General features: G+C 43.3%; 1 protein-coding gene across 1 annotated transcript in view; it reads left to right on the plus strand.

The window, feature by feature from the left end:
* ZCCHC14 (zinc finger CCHC-type containing 14) overlaps positions 1–25,514 on the plus strand; it is a 680,296-nt gene that overhangs the window by 524,942 nt on the left and 129,840 nt on the right. The window contains exon 10 of the mRNA XM_085639437.1: positions 19,698–19,819. Within this exon, the coding sequence (XP_085495563.1) occupies positions 19,698–19,819 (122 nt within the window). The remainder of the gene's footprint in view (positions 1–19,697; positions 19,820–25,514) is intronic.

Here is a 25,514-nt window from a genome sequence, read left to right on the forward strand (position 1 = left end):
CTAGCTCATCCATGTCATTTTGTATAAAGAACCAAACTTGAAAATATAACCAATCAGATGACTGCACCCACTAGAACACTCCCAAGAGAGGCAAGTTCCTCAGATTTTCTACCACACCCTGTTGTGACAGGGAGTCTCCCTGAGCTCTGCTCAATTTTCTTCACATCTTGGATATTTTGCCATTTCAACATGTCGGGCTCTCCAAAGAAACCTGCAGTCTTTCCTTGGTCAAGTAGGGCTCGGATGTCTCTGGTAGCCGTGATGAGGGCGGTCTCGGCGCTGTATTTGCTACGGAATCGGATTGGGAGGAGTATAGAAGGAGTTTAAGTTCCAGATGTAAGGAGAGTTGTTGGTTGATGTATTTTCTACTTTGGTCAGGAACAGGAGCCAGGAGATTGATCAGTGGTTCTTGAGTTCGCTGGGGTCTACTGATGGTTTCTTTATTATGGCGTTGACTTCTGCACATGTCCAGTCCTCTGGAAAGGTGGCTGTGGCAAAAGAGGTGTGGAACAAGGTGGCGAGTATGTGGCTAATTCTGACTTTGTCTAGGTTGAAGATGTCGTGAGAGCATTGGTCAGTTGGGACCTCTGAATGGACAGAGTTCATGATGGAGGTGCTGTCCTGTGGGACAAGCTAGCTCCATTTGGTTAGTTGGATGCCTGTTGTGGTAGCTGGATCGTTGTGTAACTTTAAGAAGTTGGTGGCCTTGAGCTGGGGTTTGAATTTTCTGTTGAGGTTGGCAATCTTGTCGTGGGAGAAGTTTGCAAGGTTGTAGTTGAGTTTCTGTGAGGGCATAATGTTTGTTGCAGATGAGGAGTATGAGAATTATTTGACGATGTTGAACAGTTCTTTGCTGTTATTGGAGCCTGATTTGTGCGTGAGGCAAAGGCCTTTTTCCTCGATTCTCTCAACTGTCTGTGGTAGAGGTTGAAGGCGGTCTTGTCAGTTGTGTCCTTGCTGGTGCGCCATCTCCTTTCCATTTGTTTACTGTGTCATTTAGTGGTTCTGAGGTCTTTAGTGTACCAGCTAGCCTGCTTGGTGGACCTTCTGTGGGTGTTGTTGCCGATGGCTGCGACGCTAATGGCTCAGTTTGTGACCCAATTGTTGAAGTTTCTGATGATCTGTTCTAGGTTGTTGGAGGAGATGAGGTGGGTGCTGCTGTTGGCGTTATATCATGTTTCCTTTGAGATTTTGCTCCAGTTGCGGTGGGGGGCGTTGGGCAGACTGGAGGTGGAGGTCCGTGAGCTGGTGATGTTGAGTAGGTCCTTGTGAGTTCCTGTACCTGATGCAGTCGCTGGATGTGAAGATAGGGTCTAGCGTGTGGCCTGCGTTGTGTGGGTCGTGGACGAATTGAATGAGTCCGATGTTAATGCTGTTGAGGAGGTTGGTCGTGTGAATGTCATTGTGGTAGTCGAGATGGAAATTGAGGTCACAGAGGAAAATGTAGTTGTTTGTGTTTATGGCGAGGGGGGGCAATGAATGTGCAGAAGCCTGGACATGGTCCTAGAGGACGGTAGGCGAGAGTGCCCTGATGGGGAGGGCGGGAGGGGGAGGGGGAGGGGGAGGGGGAGAGGGAGGGGGAGAGGGAGGGGGAGGGGGAGGGGGAGGGAGAGGGAGCGCTATGGCAGATGAAGTGGCAGTGGGTGCAAGTGAAAGGTCCTACCATAGAAAGTGGGTCTGTGCAGTGGCAGTATTTGTTGCCCCATCTGGGGTCGAGGTTGTAGAGCTTGCAATGGTGTATTATTCGAAGGGGGGGTCAGGGGGTAGGGGTCATGGCTTTGTGCACTGTCCAGGTGTGGATGGGCTCAGACGGGCTTGCCTTTGGTGCGCCTTCGGTGCTCCAGCCTGCATTTAGTAGGCCCTGGTGTGGGCAGGGCTTCTGTTGGCAAGAAGAACAGTGAGCGAGAAAACTCGACTAGTAAAACCCCGGCAGCAGCAGCGTCACTGGATCAGGCTGGAACAAGCAGGAACTGAAGGCCACAGGCAAGTGGCAGGCTAGGTGCCTACTAGTGTGGTTGCGTTGCGACCTGCATTAAGTAGGTCCTGGGGTGGGCGGAGCTTCTTTTGGAAGGAAGAACGGTGAGCGGAAAAACCCAGGCAGTGGTAGTATCATTGTATCATGCTAGGCAAGTGGGAACTGGAGGCCGCAGGGAAGTGGCAGACTATGGGCCCTGGTGTATACCTCCAGAGTTAAAAGAGCAGAGTTCAGCTACCGTTGTGGGTGGTCTCTGTTGTACTCTCAGCAGAATCATGCATGTCCAACTTCTGGCTTAATCTGTCCCACAGTTAAGTCCAGATCTTGGGTTGTTGAAGAGGTAGAAGACCACGTGGTACATGAGCCTTGTCAGAAGAAGAAATACAGGAGAACAACCTCCCCCAGTATTCAATCATGTCCGCCATATCTATATATATTTATATATATATATCTCCCTCTCCTCCCTCTCCTCTCCCCCCCCCCCCCACAAGAATTAAAGTACCTGACTCCATTGAGCCCACATCTCAAGCCAAAGAATCTCAGCACTCTTGTTGAAGGCTTCCTCGACTCAGATGTGCACCAAACGGAGTATTCTGCATCATGGCATCCTCACTGATGGTCATAAACATAGAATATTCCCATGCATTTGTGTGGATCCCTGAACAGTTTTTCTTCAAATATTGAGTCATTATTAGTTGGAGGTAAACACCTCAATGTCCATAGAATTAGTTATCTCCATTTAAGAACGTCACAGGCCTGCTTTTTACTGAATTTTCCTGGACCATTAAAGGCTTCTAATCAATATAATGTGACCACATTGCAGCATCTGACAAGAGGCGACTCTGAGTTTAATTATTAAAAAACGCCTATTGAGCATATAAACAGGAAATAAAATGAAGTAAATAAAGGAGCCTGTCTGGTCAAGATTTCAAAGAGCGCAAGGAAAATACACTGTTAATTTAAGGAGCTAGCAGCTTCCCTTCCCAGCATGCACTGTACTGGCAATTTTGTCTTAACTTTTCTCTCAAAAAGGTAATTATTTTCAGCTTCACTAGACATCTCTGAGGTTGGTTTGCATTTTCACCAATTTTCCATAAAACATTGGTGAATATTTTCTCAAAATGCCTTCACTTTTCGTGAAAGCCCTTCATGTTGGCAAAAAAAGGCTTAAACAGACCCACAATCTGTGTATGTTGTCTCTCTCTCACTCTGTTAAGGGGTGTGTATTTTGTCAGAAAATGTCCAGGAGAGCCCTAAAAGACCGTGAGGGCATTTCCCTGAGAGAGAAACTTGAAAACCTGCTTCAAGAAGACAGTGAAAGACAGAAAAGGGGCTGAATTAAAAACCTCCCACACTAAAGATTCTCAAAGACGAAAATCTAGTGAGAGGAAACATGCACTCCAACTTCTCCAGCAGCAGCACCTTTTGGGTCGTCTTCTGTACATAACCTTTTTAATTTTCAAGATGTCCTAGTCAGAGGTGCCATTAAACTAAATATTCAATTGCAAGTGCCACAGGCAACAGTTTCTGTGTAAATGGAAAGTCTGCTACCAAGAGCTTCACCAAAACCTACCTTACCTTTGGTACAGAGATTTGCAGAACTTGCAGAAGAAAAGTTACTTACTCCATCCAATATTAAGGCTGCAGCTGTTCGACTTCTCAAAAAATACAAAGCTTCAGAACAGGATTCTATCTACCCAACGCAAGATCTCAAACCAGACTCCGTAATAATCTCTGCAGTAAGAAAGAAACATCCTTCAGCTCCAGAGACTTCTGTCTCTCCTAAAAAAGAAAGTAAGAGACTGGAAATAGTAGGTAGAAAAATATGCAACTCAGCAGCTGTCACTTTTAAGAACTCTAATACATCTGCCCTATTAACCAGATATGATCGAGCGCTATGGGAACCTCTCCCTACGCTTGCAGTTGATTTTCCTAAAGATAGGAGACAAGGTTTCATGGATATTGTATAAGAGGGGCAAACTGTCTCAAATCAATCTATCAGTGCATTCATAGATGAAGCAGATCTGGCCATAACACAATTCTTCAATGGTATATCTCTTTGCAGGTTATCTTGACTTCTTCCCTGAAACTGGATACTCAGTTGAACATCATGAACCTCCATTTCACTGGACCAGTCCTTTATGGCCCCTACATGGACAAAGAGATGGATAGAATGAAGAAAGAGGTAGAAACCTTCAAAGCAGTGAGTTTAAAGGAAAATAAGTTGTTCTATAATTCCCAATACCATTGCAGGAACTATTTCAGTCCAGACAGATGGTTCTGTCCCCTCAGTGGTCCTTTTCTCAGTCCCAAGGTCGTCAACAGCAACACCAACAACAATTCCATCCAAGGAATAATCGAGGAAGACGTCAACAGCAGACCAATACTCTTTGAAATCATGACCAATATCAAAACAGTCAGAATCCCACTCCTGTTCTGTTTCCTACTCCGGTGGGAAGGAGTGTCTCACATCAGTTAACAGAGTGAAGATTGATAACCACCGACAAATGGGTCCTACAAATAATCCAAACCGGCTACACCATCCAGTTCAAACATCTTCCACTTTCAGTATCTCCAAAATCAGCACCAAAACATTAATTTCTGCAATTTAAAAAGGAGGTACGGTCTCTACTCCAAAAAAGGAGCAATAGATCCAAGTCCTTTATCTTAAAAGGAAAAAGTATCTATTCAAGATGTTTTTTGGTACCCAAGAAAAGCAAGCAAATTGGGTTCAGGCCTTTACTCGACCTAATACAGGCAAACACCAATATCGAAAGACAAAAAAAACAGGATGCTAGCCCTGCATCCGGTCTACCTACATTTGATGAAAGGAGACCGGATGTCTTCGTGGATCTCCAAACCTCATATTTCCACATAACCATAGCGAAGAAACATAGAAAATTCTTAAGATTTGTAGTGGGAAAAGCCCATTATCAGTACACAGTCCTTCCATTCGGTCTAAAATCCGCACCCAGAACATTCTTTAAATGCAAGGCGGTCGTCGCAGCTCACTGGAGAAAGAAGATTTATACTTGCCCTTATCCAGACGGTTGGCTGATAAAGGCACACTCCTATCCTCAAGCATAGTTGGATTTCAACATAATGACCAGACTCTTGACAAGACTTGTCTTGCATATCAGTCACGAGGAGTTGATCACTTCACCTCGCAAACTTTTCGATTACCTAGGAGCCCCTCTAGGTACTATATAAGGAGAAATGTATTCGGAGGAGAGAGTGTATACCATTCTTTGGAAATGTCACCTACTACTTCAAATGTCAAACAGCTTGACAGCTCTCATCCCCACTAGGGTCTGTGGTATCGTGCATTTATCTAGCTCCGAATGCATTTGTCCAAACTAGATCTTACAGCAGTGCCTCAAAGACCAATGGACTCAATGGAAGGACAAATGTGACTTTTTCTCACCACTCAAGCCAAGCAATCTCTGATGTGGTTGTGCAGGAGACGCAGTTTACTGAAGGGAATTCCTTTTTCCCAGGATCTTCCAAAGCAGACAGTTGTCACAGATGCTTCCCTGACAGAATGAGGAGAGCATTTACAAAATCTCACAGTGCAAGGTCAGTAGTCGCAAAAAGAGCAATTGTACTACACAAATGTTCTGGGACTGAAGGCGGTCCATCTAACCTTGAAGGCGTTTGCACCATTCTAATGACCAGCAGGATACTTATTCAAGGAGACAATACCACAACGATTAACTATCTAAACAAGCAAAGGGGTGCCAGTTCAAGGATGCCACCAATAGAAGCTCAAACAGTCCTCCTTTGGTTACTGGCAAGAAATCTATTGATTCAAGCAATTAATTTACCAGGCATCCAGAATTGTCAAGCAGATCTACTAAGCAGATGCTTCATGGACAACCACGAATGGGAAATAGACAATGCTATTTTATCAAATATTTTCTAGTCTGCGGATTTTCCCGACATACTTGTTCACCACTAGCGAAAACGCAAAATGCCCAAACTTTGCATCAAGAATGTGGGATCCAAACTCGTTGGGCAATGTCCTTTTGATCGATTGGTTGAAAAGTTTTCCCTATTCCTTTCCTCCGATCCCAAAAGTACTAATCAAGTTCAAAGCATTGGATGCTTTAATGATTCAAATAGCACCAGAATAGCCCAGACTATGGTTGTATAAAGATCTATTTCACATCTGCACCAGACCAAACAAGAGGGTGCAATGCAAACACAACCTCCTGTCGAGCATGCAAGGGAAGATTTTTCACCCCGAAGTGCACAACTTGAATTTGGGGGCATGGCTCATTCAATATGGAAACTTAAATCTTCATCCTGACTGAATGGCCATTCTCAAGGAAGCTAAATGTCCGAACACAAGAGTGTCTTGCGCTTTTAAGTGGAAAAATCATGTGGTGTCTCCAAAACAACAATGATCAAATGAAATGCCAAGAAGATGTAATTTTACCCTGTTTCATTTGTCATGATCAAAATTATAATTCAACTCTATCAAAGTACATTTAGGTGCCATAACCGCATACAGAAAAGCACACAATCAAGGATCCTTCTTTACAATACCAGTTGCTAAGGACTTCTTAGAAGGTTTGAAAAAGACCTTTCCTCCTATTAGACAGCCTGCTTCTCCTTGGAGTTAACTCTAGTTTTACCTAATTTATTGGCTCCTCCCTTTGAAACCCTACATAAGGCCTCAAGACAAGACCTCAACTGGAAGGTAGCCTTTTTAGTAGCTATTATGTCTGCAAGAGGAGTTAGTGAGCTGCAAGCTCTCTCTTCTGTAGAACCATTTACAGTTTTTCACAGCAATAGAGTAGTATTAAGAACACATCCTTCTTTTTTGCCAAAATCTGTGTCAGATTTTCACATTAATCCAACAATTTCGTTTTCAGTATTTCTCAATAACCCCTCTTCACCAGCAGAAAGGACCCTTCACCCTTTAGATGTTCAGAGAGTTCTTAAGTTCTTTTTAGATAGCACTAAAGAAATATGTTGCTTATAAATTATGGAGCTTTAAGAAGTGGTATGGCTTCATCCAGTCAAACTATGGTTAGATGGATAGTTTCCTGTATTACCCTTTGTTAGCAATTAGCTCACAAGCCTCTACCAGGTAAACCTAGAGACCAATATTCACGTAGTAAGGCTACATCTGCTGCATGGATTAAAAATGTCCTAATTAAAGAAATTTACAAATTTGGAAACCAGCTGCATGGAAATGGGTGCATCTGCCGAACGACCACCGGCGGCAGATCTTTCTCCCACCTCGCCGCCAAGGCATGGAACTCCCTCCCCTCCTACCTGCGCCTGACCCAGGACCTGCTGACCTTCAGGAGACGTCTCAAGACCTGCCTGTTCGACCAGTAGTAGCCGCTTTTCCCCCCCTCCCCCCCCCCCCCCCCCTTCCTTAGCGCCTTGAGACCCTCATGGGTGAGTAGCACGCTTTACAAATGTTTGATTAATTGTTTGATTGATTGATACTTTCGCTGAACATACTGTTTAGGTGAAGATTTACGAGCTGATTCTATGTTAGGCCAGACAACTTAAAAATCGATTGAAGTTCGAGTAATTCTTTAGTTGCCACACACCTGCTTAGTCTATGGCTAATTCTTTTTTTTTACCATTTATAACTTTGTATTGACACCCTTGAGTTAGGGATATGCTTGCTACTCTATTCTATGTTTATGACTATCAGTGCGGATCCTATTATGCAGAAGAAAAAGTTACTTACTTGTATTCCTACTTCTGCCTCGTAAGTATCCTCACTGAAGTCATAAACAATCCTCCCCAGTTGTCAATACATTTGCTATCTTTTTTTCCTTTGTAAACCATTTCTGACATTCAAAATGAACTGAGGATATATGGTTAACTTGAGACAGCCGTTTCTGTTGCTCAGCACAGACACTAGACAGCCACAAGGCGGCGCTGTTTTTCTAATTTAGAGACAAGCACAATAGTTGTTTGTTAATTAATTACAAATGACAAATATCTGCCTCCCAAGTCATTCTTTTAGATTAGGAGCCCTGGAATAGTCTGAATTGGAGGAGTGTAAAGCTTAGTAAATATGTTGGTGCCAGTGGCAGAGCTGGGAGGGGCAATGGATGCTGCAAGCTGGAATGCCCCCCCCCCCCTGCCAAGTGCTCTGGCACTTATGTTTTTTCACAAATTAAGCACTGCTGTGACACAAACTACCAGTACAGCGCATGCTTGGAAGGAAAGCTGCTGGCTCCTTAAAATAAGTTTATTTTCCTTGCACTCTTGAATTCTTGACCTGACAGACTCCTTTTTTTACTTCATTTATCTTTCTGTATATGTACTCAATAGGATTTTTTTACAATTAAACTCATGGTTGCCTCTTGTCAGATGCTGCAATGTGGTCACATTATATTGATCAGCTGCCTTTTATGATCCAGAATAATTCAGTAAAAAGCAGGCCTGTCAAATTTTTTAATGGGGATAACTCTAATTCTATGGACATTGAGGTGGTTACCTCCAACTAATAATGACTGCCAATATTAGAAGAAAAATTGTTCTAGTATCCCCGCAAATGCACGGGAATATTCGATGTTTATAACTTCAATGAGGATACCTATGATGCAGAACTAGGAATACAATTAAGTAACTTTTCTTTTCATCTCACTGGCCTCCTTGCTGATTCATGTTTTGAGGACTTCCACCTGCAACCAAAGGCTGTTCTAGGCAGCAATAGCAGTATGGTATTTACTACTAGCTAATATCAGAACTCAATCTGCCCTCCTTACTTTCAGAAACACCTGAGAACACACCTATTGTGTAACTTTTTATGGTAGAAGTATGTTTTAGAAGAGTACTGAATAAATTGGGGTTCTTTGGATTTTCTGTTGGTATCCTGATCTATCTCCTAAGGATATAGTCTCTCTGGAGTCTCGTCTTTCTCAGTCAAGGTGGACTGTATGATGGGCAGGTCAAACTTGTCTGAGTCATCAAATCAGAAACAACTGTTCAAGGAATTGTTAAACACCTCTTGCTTCCGTTTGACTGCTAAGTACAGGCTTTTTCCCCATGCTATTCTCCGTTGTCAACTTTGAGTGCATCTCGGAGTCAAAAAATGAAGGTCCGGAGGGCATCGTCAGCTCTTTCTCCCCAGCTTACTTCCAGATGGTATACTTCTGTAGAGATGCCATCCCTGAGCAGGATCCCCCAACATATGCACACAAGAGTGGTAGATCTTTCCTGCTTATGGCAGCTGCCAACACAGGAGTCATTGGAGAGAGGCTTCAGTGAATTTGCAGGGGAAGAGAGACCTGCTTTCCACATGATGACTACATCTGGGATTTTCCCCAAAGGTCAATCAAACCTCTGCAACATTGTATTAGCCATAAAAGCCACAGTTCTTATTTTAGCACTTTTCCCCTTCATTCTGAACCTTTGCTTCTTGATCTAATAATATTTGGTCCTTCTTCCCGTTCCTTCAATATACTTCTCCAGTTGTTTTCTCTTTTCACAAGTTAGCACTTTTGTATTCCCACTGCTGTTCAGCATTCACCCATATTGCACCTGTTCTAGCTTTACCTGCTGCCTTGGCTTCTTAATTTCTGCCAGCCCATTTTTACCAAACACTTCTTATATGTGCCCCTAGCACATCAGCCTTCTGTTCCATGCCAGTCTACTCTCATTTTTCCTGGCCTTCTTCAGACCGTTGAAGCCCAAGCTATCCTATTTTTCTCTATTATCCTGTTTCGAGCAGTTATGCCCTTGTTCCTTTGTGGTCCTCTGACTCTGATACCCAGAAATACTAAACGATTGAGCGGGGAGTAATATAACCTCTACATTGCCTCACATCTGCAAACCCTGACCTGGAAGCACCCATAGAGTAGAAGGGATTTTATTCTCACTACTTTCTTATCACAAAAATGGGCGTTTGACTTTGTCTAAAATAGTTTACTTCTTTGCACTTCTAACACGGGATACAGGGAAAATCTGGCATTAAGCATGCCTAGTGCTTGTTCTCTGCGGATTTATGGGACATGACTAGCAAAGGTCATTTAATACCCCTGTGTGGTTGTGGACTCTTTAAACAAGCTGGGAGGACGTGGTATGTATTGGGTGTGAAAATAAATGTAGTTTAATTAGTTTTGTTTTGTTTATAGAAAGTTATTATTCCTCTGTATTTGCATTGCATTCTAAAAACAAATGTAGTTTCCTATCTAGCCTTTATGTGCTACGGCACCCATTGTAGAACATAAGAGAGAACAAGGGCTACAAATAACTGCCTAATCATCATAAAAGTACCTTTGTGATCAACTTGTCAGGAAAGCTCTGCCATCCCTCTGAGATGCAAAAACCACTCATGACTTTCGTCTGTCTCTGATTTTGAGCCCCCTATAATAGAAGCAAGTCTTGATCCAACTGTAGGTCAACTTTGGGGGCTATATCAGTTTTGAGAATTGACCCTGGAAGGTAATATGAGAATAGGTATAGGGAATCCTTCATTAGAATTTGAGAAAGAGAATTACATCTCCCATCTGCTTAGTCAACTATCTTATCTTTCAGTCAAAACTATTATTAGATACAGGAAAAAATGTTTCTGCCAGCCATCAGGACTTGCCTAAAGAGGTGAGTATTTTTGTCCAAGTTAGACTGCTAAAGAGGTAGTCCCTTAGTGGATCATTTTGATCCTCAAAGTTGCCTCATCCTACCTGAATCCCCTGGCACTCTGAGTTTTTAAATGGCACTCTCTCATAGAGACAAGATGTGAAAAGGAGACACATTACTGTGTGTGTAAGCTTCTTCATTTACCATTCTTTGGTGACTTGTAGTAGACCAGCATCTCAGCAACAAGGAGAGTTTTGATTGGGTGAGCATATTCTCTCTGGTTAGGCAGCCACCTAAACTACGGGACCTCCTTCTATTTTAAATCCCTTTGACCTCTTGTTCCCTCAATCTGTTTTTTTGGCAGACTGTTTTCCAGCTGGGAATCAATGCATACAAGAGTCCCTGCGAACTTCCTCTTTATTTCTCAAATCACAGATTATTTTTTAATTTTTTTTCAACATGTTGACTTTTTGTGGAGTACCCTGCTTGTGGCAAGAAGACCCCGTCAGACACCCATGACCTCAGCATAGTGTGCCTCCCAGACGATCATCTGGTTGAAGCCTACAGGCACTGCCAAAAGATGCCTAGGAGAACCCTCGTGGGCAGGCAGAAAATCAGACTACAAGGCATGAAGGGGAGGCTCCAAGATACTGCTCCAGAAAAGTCCAAGGGGTGACAAGAATGTGCTCCTTCAACCACAGCTGGCTCTTCACACGCTTAGGACAACCGGAGCGGTAGAGCCAGAGAAAGGTAGCACCAAAGGACAGGGTACTGTTACCAATTATTATCCAGGGCGAAGATGACGAGAACTGCGATAATTCCAACCTGTTTGCTGTTGAGAGCTCAGTCGATATCAAAGCACTAGAACCCAAGAATACAGATTGTCAACATTAAGGCATGCATCAATGCCGACGCCTCATTTGACACAGACACACAAAGGTACTGCACTATTGAAGTCTCATCCGACATCGATCCCTCCTTTGACGTCAAGAACCAGAGGTCTATTATCTTCTCCACCTCCTTTTACGCCAAGGTGTATTCACCTGTTCATCCTTCTGGCTCATTGTTGCCAAGGCTGCATTATTTATCAGAATGGCTCCACCACATGAAGAAAAGAAACTTCTCCATTCCTCTGACTCAGAATATTCACAAACCTACTTCCCCGCAAGAAAGGTTAATCCAGTAGTCAGTCTGTCATGGACTGCGTCATCTGAAAGATCAGGTTTGCCACAATTTTCTTACATCTTCTACTTCACTGATTCTTTAGTCATCTCCATATCTCCCAGAGACTTCAGTGGGTTCTCAGCCTCCGTCTGCAGCTTCCTGACCTTTGAACCTGAAGAGCTGACACAGTAGCATAAACTCTGATGCTTCTGACCCCCCTCTCGCCTTAGGTCAAGATCACGTTGCAGGTCCTCAGAACAATCCAGCAAAAGGGCTGGCTCTCTTAGGCGCTATAGATGCTGACCCCTATCACTAGACATTCTTCCATCAGGGATTATTCCCCAATACTGGCTGTCTCCCTGCTAGTGTCTCGCCTCACTACATTCAGCAAGATCCTGGTCTTGCATGCTGCCAAGTTGAATATACCAACACATACTCCAACAACTTCCATCACAGGATGATACTCCGGCTTCTTTAACCACTAGTTTCCTGTCCCACTTGATCCTGCAATGCAGTTGTTTCTTTAGCCAGCATCAGTGAAGTCTGCTCCTTCTAGGTTTTAAAAGAAATACAAGGTACCAGACCATGATCCTCTGTTCCTCAGCTGAGATCCACCCCTGGATTCTTTCATCGTATCTGTGGCCAGAAAATCCCATGCTATAAAACCTTCCTCCACTGTTAGTCATGAGAAGGAGAGCAAACTTATGGACTCAATTGGTAGTAATATGTATGGGACTTAAGTTATGGTGATGAATACTGCAAGTGCCACAAACTTGTTGGGCCATTGTGGTAGACCCTCTGGGATACCTTCCAGAGGTTGACAGAAAAGCTACCAAAAGCAGGCAGAATTTCCAGAAGCCCTACAGGGAGGCATACTTATATTTTACCTGGACATCTGCCTGTATCAGATTTGTCAGACCTGGCAGCCCATAGATACTCTGCCAGAATTTGTTTGAGGAAGAGTTCCTTGATGAAACTCACTGGTCTTAAGTTGGAAGTTCAACAAAGAGACCTTAACTTCCCATTTTCTGGTAATTCTCTGTTTGGTTCACACACCAAAGGCGAAAGGGCCTCATGAAGTCTGAGATGGGCAATCTACAGGACCTGGGCTTATAGTTAAAGGAGTATAGAAGACATTGCAGACCTTATGGGACACATCCCTCCCCACAGAGAGTAGTTCATGCCCCTCAGTGGTTGTGGCAGCATCAACAGAAGCATTCCTTCCACCAGGCCAGCACGTATCTGCAACTGTATGGAAGCCACTTCTAAGTGTAACCATTCCCTCCCTCTGCATTAGTCATTCCAGTGTGGGCGGAGTATTGTAAACCATCTTTGAGAGTGGCAGGTCTTAACAAAAGACAAATAGGCCTTAAATATTTCTCAGAATGGAAAATCTCTCAAATTCAAATCTCCTCTAACTGTTGTATCACCGATAATATCCTCTCTACATCAGAGTCACTTCAAAAGGAGGTGAACAGTTTGCTAGAGAAATCTACAGTGGAAGAGCTTCATTTTCATCAGGAGGTAATGGGAATTTGTTTAAAAAAGAAAGTTCCAAATCAGACATGCCCAACCTCAGTAAGATTAGCAAATGTGTGAAGAGGCAGAAATTGAGGCTGTTGGCTTTGCACCAAATGTATCTTCAGTTGCACTATCGTGACTCGATGTGTACAAGATGCATGCTGTCAAATACCCATCACAAAAAAACATTGAACCTTTTTAGGGTTTATGGTCTGCAACAAACACATCCAATACCTTGTTATCCCTTTCGGACTGCAATCAATGCTCAGACTTTCTCAAAATACATTGCAGATGTTACAGCGCTCCTTGGGAGACAAAAGATCTTTATCTACCCGTATCTAGATGACTAGCTAAAAGAAGCAGCATCTCGAGAGGAAATTCTGAGGCATTTCCATCAAACTGGAGACTGCATGAAGAATTCTACTGCCACTCCGATTCAAATCACAAACTACTTGGGTACGAATATCAGGGTCAGACTGGCCTATAAGGCAATCAGGCAGTGCCCAGCGGGCTGGTTTCACAGGTCATTGTGTGGCCATTTTCTTTAGCTGTTTGTGGGCCTGTTTTATCTTCTGCTGGGCCTGTTTTTATTAGTGATTTCCCTGATATTAAAAGAGCCATTGCCTGCTGCAAGCTCAAATCCATGCAGTCTACCATTCCTTGCAAAACAGTTTATTCAGTGAGCCTTTACAAATTCAAAACTGCCCCCTTTTGCCACTTTTTAAGCTTTCTAATTTACTAATGGGGGCCACTTTTATTTTGGCTCTCTGGCCTATTTTCTGTCCCAGTCTGACACTGCCCAGGTCGCAAGAATGTAGTGTTTGGTGGAGAGACTTAATGTGTCTGTCTGAAGTGTCTCAGTCTGTTATAAACACCTCATTCTGCAGCATGCCAGATAGTCTCTACTAGCATCACCGGGTGCATGCATCTTCCTAGTCCCTCACACCAGGCTTCACATGAGACCACTGCAACAATGCTTGAAAGGCCACTGGAGTCAGCTATTGAGAAGCTGGTAGTATAAGTTAACATTGTCCTAGTTCACAATTCAATAATTTTCCTGCTAGTGCCTGTCGACCATTCTGTCGAAGGCTGTTCTTTTCACCAAGATATGCCAGCACAGACTGTAGTTCAACTGATTCCCTCTATGGATGGATCACAAACGTGCCATTTCTAAGTTAAAGGGACATTGTCAAAAAAGGAGAAATCACATCAGCCTGCTAGAACTCAGAGCTATCCCTTTGGCTCTAAAGTCTTTCTTCCCGTCTTTCAAGAAAAAAATCATTTCTTGCTCAGATGACTTACTCAACAGTGCATTACTTAAATAAGTAAAAGAGTCTCCCACAAGACAATTCTCTACAATCAGAAAGGGTCTGGAAAAGGTTCATAGCAAGAGACTTTCACATCTTGGTGATTTGTCTGCAAGGAGTCCAAAAGAAAGACACTCACTCAGCTGATCATTCCAAGAAAACCACAAGTGGGTTCTCAACAACGAAATACTGCAGAGTTGCTTTGACAAATGGGCTATCCATAAATAGACTTGATTGCAGATGCAGGAAACAGGAAATATGCAGACTTCAACTCCATTTACTGCCAACCAGAGCCTTGGGTGAGTGCTCTTTTGATGGACTAGTCAGGAACGTTTCTGTATCCTTGTCCCCTTAATCCATTAATCATGCATGTGCTAATTAAACTGTACCACTGCAAGCACAGGATGATCATGTTAGCTCCATAAGGGTTGTGTCATTGGTGATTCAGGGATCTCTTACAGATATTCAAGAGACCACACAGGAAGCTTCCGTGCAGTGTGGCTCTGCTGTAAAAGTTCAGGGGCCAGGTCCTGTACCCCAAACTTTCCTTCATTGTGCTTAGCAGCCTTGTTCGTAATGTAATACTATATTGGCACCTAACTTTGCCACAAGACTGTACGGACATTTTTTAGAGGCAAAGTGTCCATCCATTTGAATATCATTTGCTTTCTAGTGGAAGAAATTCTGCATTTGGTGTATTTAAAGCAACACCAACTGTTATAGATTTCAGAAAAAAATTGTGATTCCTTACATTTGTCATTTAGCAGGTTTTGGTGGATACTTCTAACTGCACGTTTCTCACCTTTAGAATATCACTAGACTCCAAAATGGATCTAGAGGCATCTTGGAGCAATGCTCCAGCAAGTCAATCGTTGTTACACATGGCTTAACTGTTATTCCAAACCACCCTTGAAGTAATGGAGCGGAGCCACATATTAGCATCACACCTGTGCGTTGACGTCAGTACTTCTCTTTACATGCTCAGTCAAGCCAAGTCAAAATAGCTTTTGTCGATTTGATATAGCAAATCATAAAAGTACAATAAAAACAATTCATCTTCATTAAAATCAATTACAATTATTAAAATGCATTTTTATACACCAGAATGAACCCCCCCACTAAAAACCATGATACATAGTAGCAAACTTTACATTTGTCTACAAATTGCAGATACACTAAGGCCGGTTTAGCCTGTTTGAAATCCAAAGGAAGAAGAAGAGGACAGATATACTTGTGTCTTAAACTAGCCCGTTTGGGGCAACGAGGGCAAAATGTAAAGAGTGTAGTGCAGCAGCCATGTCACATGACCATAACGGAGGGTCCAAAGTTTATGCCACCCCACTATTAATTCTGGAAACCGATTCAGACAGAAATATGTTAAGCCTTCTGTGTAAAACCGGCATATTGAGCGTTAAATACAAATCTGTCTTGCTCGAAGATTTCACCGTAGCATAATGGATACACAGGCTTTTGGATAGTGAACATTTGGCCCTTTTCTCTTGCAAGTATCCCAAAAAAAAGACCCCTTTACCCAGGCAACATCTGATATAAAAATAGAGCATGGATCACAAAAAAGCTGCGATTTACCCAGTTCAGCCAAAATGGTTCTGCTATAATTCAACCATGGTATATGACAGTGATCCAGGCTTGAACAATCTCTTAAGATCCTCCTATTAAACTCTAGTTCACTTTTTAGCCATACTGAAAACCACAAAAGGCAAATTCCTGTATAATCCTAAATAAAGCCAGCACCCAATTCATCGTGCACAATCTCTGCATGTGCATTCTGGGGGGGGCCTGAATATCCTCCTAACAAATTTTCCTGCTACATGTGTTGGCGGACCTGGTTTATATCCCTAGATCTCTGCCCCAAAACACAGTTGGTATGCATTTCGCTTTGTAGAGGTGTAATATGGACTCAATATGGCTATATCTTGGGCACCTAGAGAAAGCATTGATACTGTAAGCTACTTAAACGATTGGACATGTGATCTCATTAAGGGATCCCAATTCATTTTGCTTTCCAAAAAAATGCCCAAATATCAAAATGTGTTCACTTTGCCAATATGATGATCTTTAATTGCATATGTTTTGGTATTTGGCCGGACCCCTCTACCTAGCTTGAAAGTGCGTAGTGCATTCACCATATGGCCCAATTCTTATTTAGCTTCTAGTCCCATGTGCAAATCCTGCAGAAAAGCTACAAGAGCATCATCCATCCACATGTCCCTCAGAACAGTGTATAGGTTCAATGTACCCACTGTGTCAAACGTTGTGCTGAGGTCCATGAAGGCCAAATTAATGTTTTCCCTCCTTGCTACAGTGCATTTAGTAATTAATAAATAAAGATTTTAATTCTGTTCTACTGTACCTCTTCTTGATCTAAAACCATATTGCATGTCTGACATGATTTCGTTGCTATCTGCCCACTCAATTAGCCAATGAAGCAGGACCCTACCAAGAAATTTCACTACGGTGTCTTTCAAAGAAATTGGTCGATAGCCAGCAGGGTCCGCTCATGTTCCTTTTTGGAAGAATGGGACAATAGCTGATTGTGGATGTGGGAATATGGCCACACACTACTGTGTTCAAATGTTGAGTAACTAACATGTAATTGATAGTAATCAACATTAACATGATTTTAAAAACTCCCCCGGTACGCCATCTGAGCCCGGTGCTTTTCCTGTAGTAAGACCCACAGTTCCTTCCTTCACCTCTGCCAGGTCTAAATTTAGTTTTAACTCGCTATCTGAAAATACGATGGGGGTTGAGTAGCTATTATTTGCATAAATAGTTTCAAAATTAGCTACTCCATTCTGGGCTGGGTTGTTTGGACCATGTCTGGTGCTGTTACATTCCTCAATGAAGAGTGGCTGGTTCACTACTTTCCAAAAGGCTGAGCTATCTCTAGAGCTGGCGGCCTCCTTTAACTCTTCCCACACTTCTCTTTTAAGGGCATTATTTTGGTTCCTAGCAGCCAGCGCATGCAAACCTCTGGCCTCATTTATAGCTTCTTTCTTCCTTGGCTTTTGCTGGAGATCTCTAGATCTTTATAGCTTTAGTACAACTGTTGCTGAACCATCTAGAACCATGACTGTCTGGCCTTTTGCTTTTCCAGGTTAGGGCAGTTTGAACCTCTTTACAAATAGTAGAAAAATAATCCACGATATCCTGATCAGCGGAGACTAGATGCAAGCACACCTCAAATTCAGAACTGCACCTTTGAACCGAATCCCCGTAAAATCCTCGGGGATGATCTTGCCCCAACCAATTTGCCAACCTTGTTCCATAATTAAAAGGGTTTCTTCAGGAAAATTATTGCTTTTGTCCCTAAAACCCATACCACCAGAACTTGGCTATGAGTGGGTTATGATCACTATTAGCACTTCACTCTGCCTTAAACTCAAAAAGAAAGGGAATCATGCCTTCAGACACAAAGATAAAATCTATAGTGGAATTGATACCTATACCCTTAAATGTAGATGTTAAACCAGGGGACTCGTACTCCTCTTTCGTCAAAAGGTTGGTAAGATTAAATTGAGGTAGCATGAGATTTACATTATCTCCCTAGCAGACATCACTAAAATGGACATGCTCTGAGTCCTCATAATGGCCTTCTTTCCCTCTATTAGGACTACACAAGGAATATGGGTGTATGTTAAAGTCCCCTACTAGCAAGAGTATAGGCACATAACTGTCCCCCCTCCCCCTCACTTTCATCCACCCCTCACCAGGCCTAGGAGGGGGTCCCGGAGTCCTAAAATGGATGGATAGATAGATAGACAGACAGACAGACAGATAGAAACATAAGGTGCCGGCTCTAGATAGTGTTATTCTATTCTAAAATGGAGTACATTCCCTTCATCAATTTTCATTCAGAGTGTTACTGGTACAATCGTTCGTCCTCTGGCTATCCTCTATTTTGGGGAAAGTTTTGTAAAGATTCGTTGAACAGCGTCAAAGTTATAAGCAAACCAAAAAATGCTTTTCCTCTGGAATCGTGGTCTTAGCTAGAACTATCCAGTGGCAACCACCACTGGGTAATGTGTGTTTGTGTGTGTTTTAGTTAGTTACACAGTGGACGCCACCACTGTGGAGGTATAGTTGAGTCAGAATTTCCATAAGAAGAGCACACCACTGCTGTGCATGGAAGATGGTTATGTGTAGCAGAGGTTGGGCACTGGCGGGAGGTTGGGCGTAAATAGTGGGTTGAGTGCAGGACCTGGCCAATTAACTATAAGTGGTGAATGTTAGTGTTTTTTTCAATATAAAATAGTATTTTTAACAGAAATATTCCCTTCACTAGAACGTCACTTCAACATTAGGTTTATTTTCGGTGAATTTTTAGGGATTTTTAATGTGAAGTAAGATTTTATTACCATACGTAACTATTCCAGCTCCCCGTAGCGCACAGCCTTAGACAATGAACAGACGGTCAGTGCTGAACTCTGGGCTTGGCCCGCAGCCAGACTACTGCCCCAACCTTTACTCCCTGAGTTTCACTACCTTCTAGCCCCCAGCTGTGCGTGCATGTGTGAGTGGGTTTGGACAACAGGCATGGCCTGTGGCGAGGCCCTGCACCTAACTCCCGCAGGCAGCCAATCCTCCACGGTCACACGACTGCCACTCGCCCAACTTCTTTTTATCTTTTTGTTTTGTCCCATGGTAATCTTGCTGTAATCTCACTGTAAATTCATGGTACTGCTGAAAATGTGTGCTTTGGGGGTGGGGGTGGGAAGGAGGCTGAGTACCTCAAGTCCACAGCGCAGCAAAAAAAACAAATTATCACTTACCTCTAGGACACTCCACCCCACCCACCCCTCTCCAGCTCGAAGGGCCACCGTATGTTTTATTTTAACTTTCAGCACACAAAGAGTGAGCTCCTGAGGCCCAAAATGTTAGCCGCAATATTTCACTTACCAGTTCAGCATGACCTGCCAATCAGAATCTTCATTTGTAATTTTCTTTCCCCTCCGTAGTCACACTAGAATATTGTCAGTCCGTTGGGGGATGTGGGGGAGGTTGGTTTCCTCTAGGACCCCCCCCCCCCCCCAACAAGGGCCAATGTGGTAAGGGGCGTTGCAACAGCTGTGGAGTGAGAAAATGTGTTTATAGTAACTTGACCATTACACGCAAATGCTTTAAGTACACACTTATGTTTTTTGTTGTTCCAGAGAAAAATCTGAAAAACGATGTGTTAATCCAACGATGTGTTCCATGAATGCAGGTGTTGCCAGGGTTCCTCCTACTAGTCATGTTGAACCTTTTCAAAGCATCCGTTGCCATCATGTTCCAGGTACAGAAGATCTCCTGCTATTTTTCATTACACAGAATTATGCAAATATCACATTTTATGTTCTCATCCTGTAAAGCGTCGATTTTAAGTAATTAGATGGCAATTATGTAATCTGCTTCTTTCTGTAAAAGGATTTAAAGGTTGGGTACCCCTGGGGGCAGAGAACTATGGTATATTTTCCTGTGGGGCAGCAGAACACCTGCAGGATGATTGCACGTCCTGAGACTGGTGTGCAGCAGACTATAGGTGTAGGTGGTAATATGTAGGGTGCCGTATGCCCCAGGACTGGAGGTGTGGGGCATTGGGCACTAAACACAAATAGCCCTTACCAACGCTATAGCCAGGTGGCGGGAGAGGGGCTGTACCACATTGGTTGACCTTTACCCAACAAGTCAATTCATTACACTGCAGGAGGCGAGAGAAACATTTAATTTTGGGACAGGGTCAGTTTCCCCAATATGCTAAAATTGCGGCATCAGCCCGGGAGAATTTAGCCTGGGTTTCCAGATGCCCCCGACGCTACTCAGACACTTATGTTACTGACCGTGGTGGGTGACCGACATCTCATCACCCATATTTACAGAGGTCCTACAAGCTGATAGATCAAAATCTCCCCAAAAAGTGAAGGAGACATGGCAAAGACTAAGTAAGTTCTATGTCACGACAAATGATTGGACGAAAATACGCCTCAGTTGCGAGAAGTTTCTGCCAGCGCGTGCTTCAAACTTGCTCAGTGCAACATAATACATATTACATACCTCTCGCTTAAACATCTACACACAATATATCCTGCTAGAGATGCAGGGTGCACATGTTACAGGTACACATCGGCTGGCTGACTTCATGCCAGGTGGAACTGTCCCTAGATTATTAGTTATTGGGTTGCTATTCTGGAACATCTACACACTGCTGCGGGGTGGCTAATTCCTAGGGACTTGAAGCCATGCCTGTTGGGATTAGTCCCTATTAAGAATAAGGGGAAACTTAGCAGGAAGTTTGTGATACTAGAATTGACACTTGCCAATCGCCAAATAGCTATTAAGTGACTCAGCCCGATACCCCCTCAGATGGCTAGGTGGTTGAGAGATATGACCGAATGGGCGTGCGCGGAACAGAACATATGGAGAAAGTGAGACTCACGAGAGACTGCAGGATGACCTGCTAGCATGGGAAGCCATAATACAAAATCTCACTGGAGGTGTTTCCTCTGCCCCCCCGAAACTGCTGCGGACACTGGAGACTGGAGTGGCAGACAGACATAGTCGCTACGGTAATAGGCAGATGAGAAAGGCTACCCTACTTAGAGATTCCACACCGGGGTTGGGGCCCGGGTCCACACTGCGGAGTGTCCTCCGGCAATTCTTTAGGCACTGGATAATATAAAGCGCAGAGCATGGGATGGGAGGTAGGTGGGGGGGTTTCCTTGTTTCCTGTTTCATACAATATTATGATATGCCTTGCTTGGACCTAATGACAGTTATAGCTTCACATACTGTATGATTTGACGTCCAAAATAGAGAACAATGCATGGCACAGAGGAAGTGAGGCGTCGCGGATGCAGGTGAGGCCTCGGTTTCTCAAGGCGCTGCAGGGTCATTGAAGCTTTGCTGCTCTGGGACGATGTATTGCGCAGAGTAGGTGAAGCGTCAGTTGCTTTTGCGAGACCCCGATTCCTCAAGGCAACGCAGTGTCGATTGGTCAATGTCATAGGCGTGCTGCATCGATTCTTCTGTGTCGATGTCGAACCCCTGGGCTGAACGCAATGTGTCGGCCGAAAGCCACGCAAGGCTGAGCTGCATTGGAGTCTGAGCGGGGTGTCAGACTTCGCTGAGGCGGTGCTCGAGGCTAACGCAGCGGCGGTTCTTTGGAGGCACGATGCAGAATCAGGAGAAAGTCTGTATCGATGCATCGTGCACTTGGAAGTAGTGTCCGCGGCTTGCGTGCAGGGAGCGGTGATGTCGCAGAGATGCACCCCTTCCAAACTGACGCTAGTAGTTGATGCGTTGGTTTCTTGATTGCAGCACCAAATTCTCCTCCAAGGGCCCAGGACAGGTTTTGACACCACTTGGCAGGACAGGACTCACGGCAGAGGAGCCCAGGTGCTGATGAGAAGGTGCAGGTGAAGTCTTTGATGTCCCTGAGACTTCACCAACAGGCTCAGTCAAGTCCTTGGAGAACCTTAGAAAGCAGGATCAGATAGTGAAGTCTATTCCACTTACTCCCAGGCAACAAGCCAACACAACAAAGCAAAAAGCAAAGTGGCAGTCCATCCTGGCAGCACGACAGCTTTGCTTCCTGGGAGAATGTCCTCAGTCTAGATGTTTTCTGAGTATATGGTGTCAGAGTTTTACTACTTATACCCTTTTTAGCCTTTGAAGTAGGAACATTTCAAACAAAAGTCTTTGTAGTGCAGTGCACAAGACCCTCCCTTCCTTGCCCTGGCTTCTGACACACTACAGGGGGGTAAGCAGCTCTTTGTGTGGGAACAGGCACAGCCCTATTCGGGTGCAAATGCCAGCTCCTCCCACCACTCTAGCTCAGGGTGGCTCATCAGCCGGGTGATAGGCCATCAGGATATGAAGGGCACACCTCAGCTCCCTGTTTGTGTGTGACTGTCTAGAGTGAATTCACAAAGTCCAATTGTCGTCCAACCCAGACGTGTATTGTAGTGACAGGCTGAGGCACAGAATGTTTAAGTAAGAAAATGCCAACTTTCTAAAAGTGTGTGAAAAAAACATGTGTGAAAACAACAGCTGTGATGCACTCGATTTAAAACCTTTATCAAAATGAACATCAAGTTTCAAATTAATCAGTATTGGTGTGCACGCTCTGAGGTGGTTCCACCCCACCACCTATTCGAAAAAGAAGGCAAATTTCAAGGTCAAAACAGTCCTAGACAAAGTATGCACTACCAGATGCACTCAAAGTGAGTATGTCAACAGGTAACTAATTACCTCTCATGAAAATTGAAAAACAGTTTTACAATACTCTCAATGTGTACAAAAAAATTTTTCATTACATTCACATGAAAGAAGAAACAGTGATTCCATCCATTGTTTCTGCAGCGCTTCTTTATATTCCTGAAGCGAAGATTAATCATGTGTGCAACTTCAACAAAAATGCACAAATTCCTAATAACATGGACTATGTCATTCCCAGTGCATTTTGGGTGTGTCAGACACCCTTCATCAGGGGAAATCTACAAGCAAATAATATACATAATGAAGACCTTCAGTTCCGATATAGATATCTAAATAAGACTGAAAATGGCCTTTACATACCGGGATAGGTTTGAATAATGATATACATAAAAAGGGTAGATAGTATAACAGGCAACCAAATTGTGCCACTAGTGTAAAAATGGTGAAAACATGGTGAAAAAAAGGTGAAAAGAAGTTCCACGCCACCAACCATAAGAAATAGTGCTGGATAGTGCTAATAATAAATCACCAAAATCGTGAATTACTGAAAGCTGGTGCTCGCTCTGATATTAGACTAGCCCCTTACATACTCCTGTGTGTGTGGCAACTAAAAACACCAGATAACAACCAATACTCAAGAAATGTGAAAAAGGAAGGTGTTTTTTCAAAGACTCCGGATGGAAACTGCTAAAAAGTAGTGTGTTATTCCTATCCGTGGGTTTTTTAAAACACCTTTGTGGCGATGTATGAGTCATGTACTTCTACGCTAACATCCAGATATGAGATTTTCCATCTATCCAATGTGTATGTAAACTGAATTCTTGGGTTTATGCCATTTAAAAGATTCAGTTTCTTTTCCAGCTCATGTTTCATACCTCTCCATAGGATGAATATGTCATCAATGTATCTACGGTATACAACCAAATGGTCAGTCCAAGATAAATCATTTAAACCATTTTCATGTTCAAATTTCATCATAAAGATGTTCGCGTAGCTGGAGGCTCCTGCAAAACCCATGGAAGTTCCATTGGTTTGTAAGAAAAATCTATCCAGTCATTTAAAATAGCTGTTAAATAGGCAGAACTGTAATCGTTCTAAGAGGAAAAATGTGTTGGCCTGTATCTCCCTTGCTGCAGCAGGGCCCACTCAATCGCTTCAATGCCCTCGGCATGAGGTATCGACTTGTAGAGTGATACTACATCCACTTTACCTAGCCAGATTTCTTCCCCTGCTGGTAACGTGAGTTCACTTAACAGTTTCAGGAAGTGTGTAGTATCCTGAACGTACGTGGGTCCTGATTGTACAAAAGGTTGGAAAAAAGTGTCAAGATACTGTTCTAGTGGTTCGTGTATCGAGCCAGATACAATTGGGCGAAAGGGAGGTTCTTTGAGCTTTTGTGAATTTTTGGTAGCATGTAGATCACAGGTCTACGGTGAAACCTGGAATATAAAAATTTAAGTGTTTTTCCAGAGATTCACCCCATTTCCCTTGCATGTGACAACATTTTCAATAAGGTCTCCTGAAACTCAACCGTGGGATCCTGACCCAGATGTAAATAAGTAGATTCGTCAGATAGCATCAGTTCAACTTTGGTTTCATAGAAGCTGCGGTCCATAACTACTAGTGCACCCCCCTTATCAGCTGGAGAAAATACTATGGACTCATTAGTTCTCAAAGATTTGAGTGCTTTCCTGTCGGAAGGTGTAAGATTTTGTCGCTTCCTGGAAGGGGCTGGTAAGTGGGCCAAATCTCTTTTCACCAATGTCTCAAATGAATATATGACCTTGTGTGAAATGGGGGCTGTGAATGTGCTCTTGGGTTTAAACTCTTGGTACTCTAAGTCACCCTGCTCAAAATGAACCCGTTCTTGTTTAGCAAAAAAATATCGAAGCCTTAGTTTTCTCATGAACTTACCAAATTCAAGTTCTGTCTCAAAAGATTTAGCTTAAATGTGGGCACAAAAAAGATATACCCTTGTTTAATACTGCTGTATGGGCTTTAATAAGAGAGACTGCTGAAATGTTCACAACTAATGTTTATTAGTCCTGCAGCCTGTGCTGGTCTGCTTTGCGACCTCTGCGCCCTCTGTGTTTTGTGGTGTCTAACTGTGTGACTGCTTGACCTGTTGGTGGATTGTTTGCCGCTGGGCTGATCTCTAAAAAATAAACTTTTGAAGTTGATGTAGATGGTTCCTCTGATTGTGTTGTGTCAGACAATAGTGAAACCGGGGTTGTGTCACTCGGGTCTCACTGATTGACACTAGACTCTCCTCAGATGAGGTAGAACCAGTTTTCTGATATGAGCGTTTCTGTGCGTATACCTCTGCCCAAGAGTATTCCTCATCTAATTTATAATCTATGGTATCACGCCTAATCTTATGCACCTTGCATTCATGGATCTCCTTAGCGTAAACGTCTAACTTCTTGTTTATCTCTTCTAGTGACGATGACCAATTTTCACCCTCCATACGTGATTTGAGAGAATCTTGTAGCTCCTGTATCTCCTGTTCTAGTCCCACTAGAACATTTGATAGTTCTTCTACTATCAAAAGAATAAGGTCAAGTGAGCACTTATTTAAGATAGATTACCACTTGTCCTTGAACTTTTTATTCATTTTGAACATCATTGGTTTCAGAGGTAATCTAAGTCCCCTTAGTATCCTGCTTGCCTTGTGATACTGAACAAGGGTGGTAGCATGCAGACGTTGATTGATTTCAAGTCGCATCAGATATTCTAGTTGTCTCAGCTGTTGCGAGACTGGTACTTGAGTTATG

This window comes from Triturus cristatus, chromosome 12 (assembly GCF_964204655.1).
Source record: "Triturus cristatus chromosome 12, aTriCri1.1, whole genome shotgun sequence".
Lineage (NCBI taxonomy): Eukaryota > Metazoa > Chordata > Amphibia > Caudata > Salamandridae > Triturus > Triturus cristatus.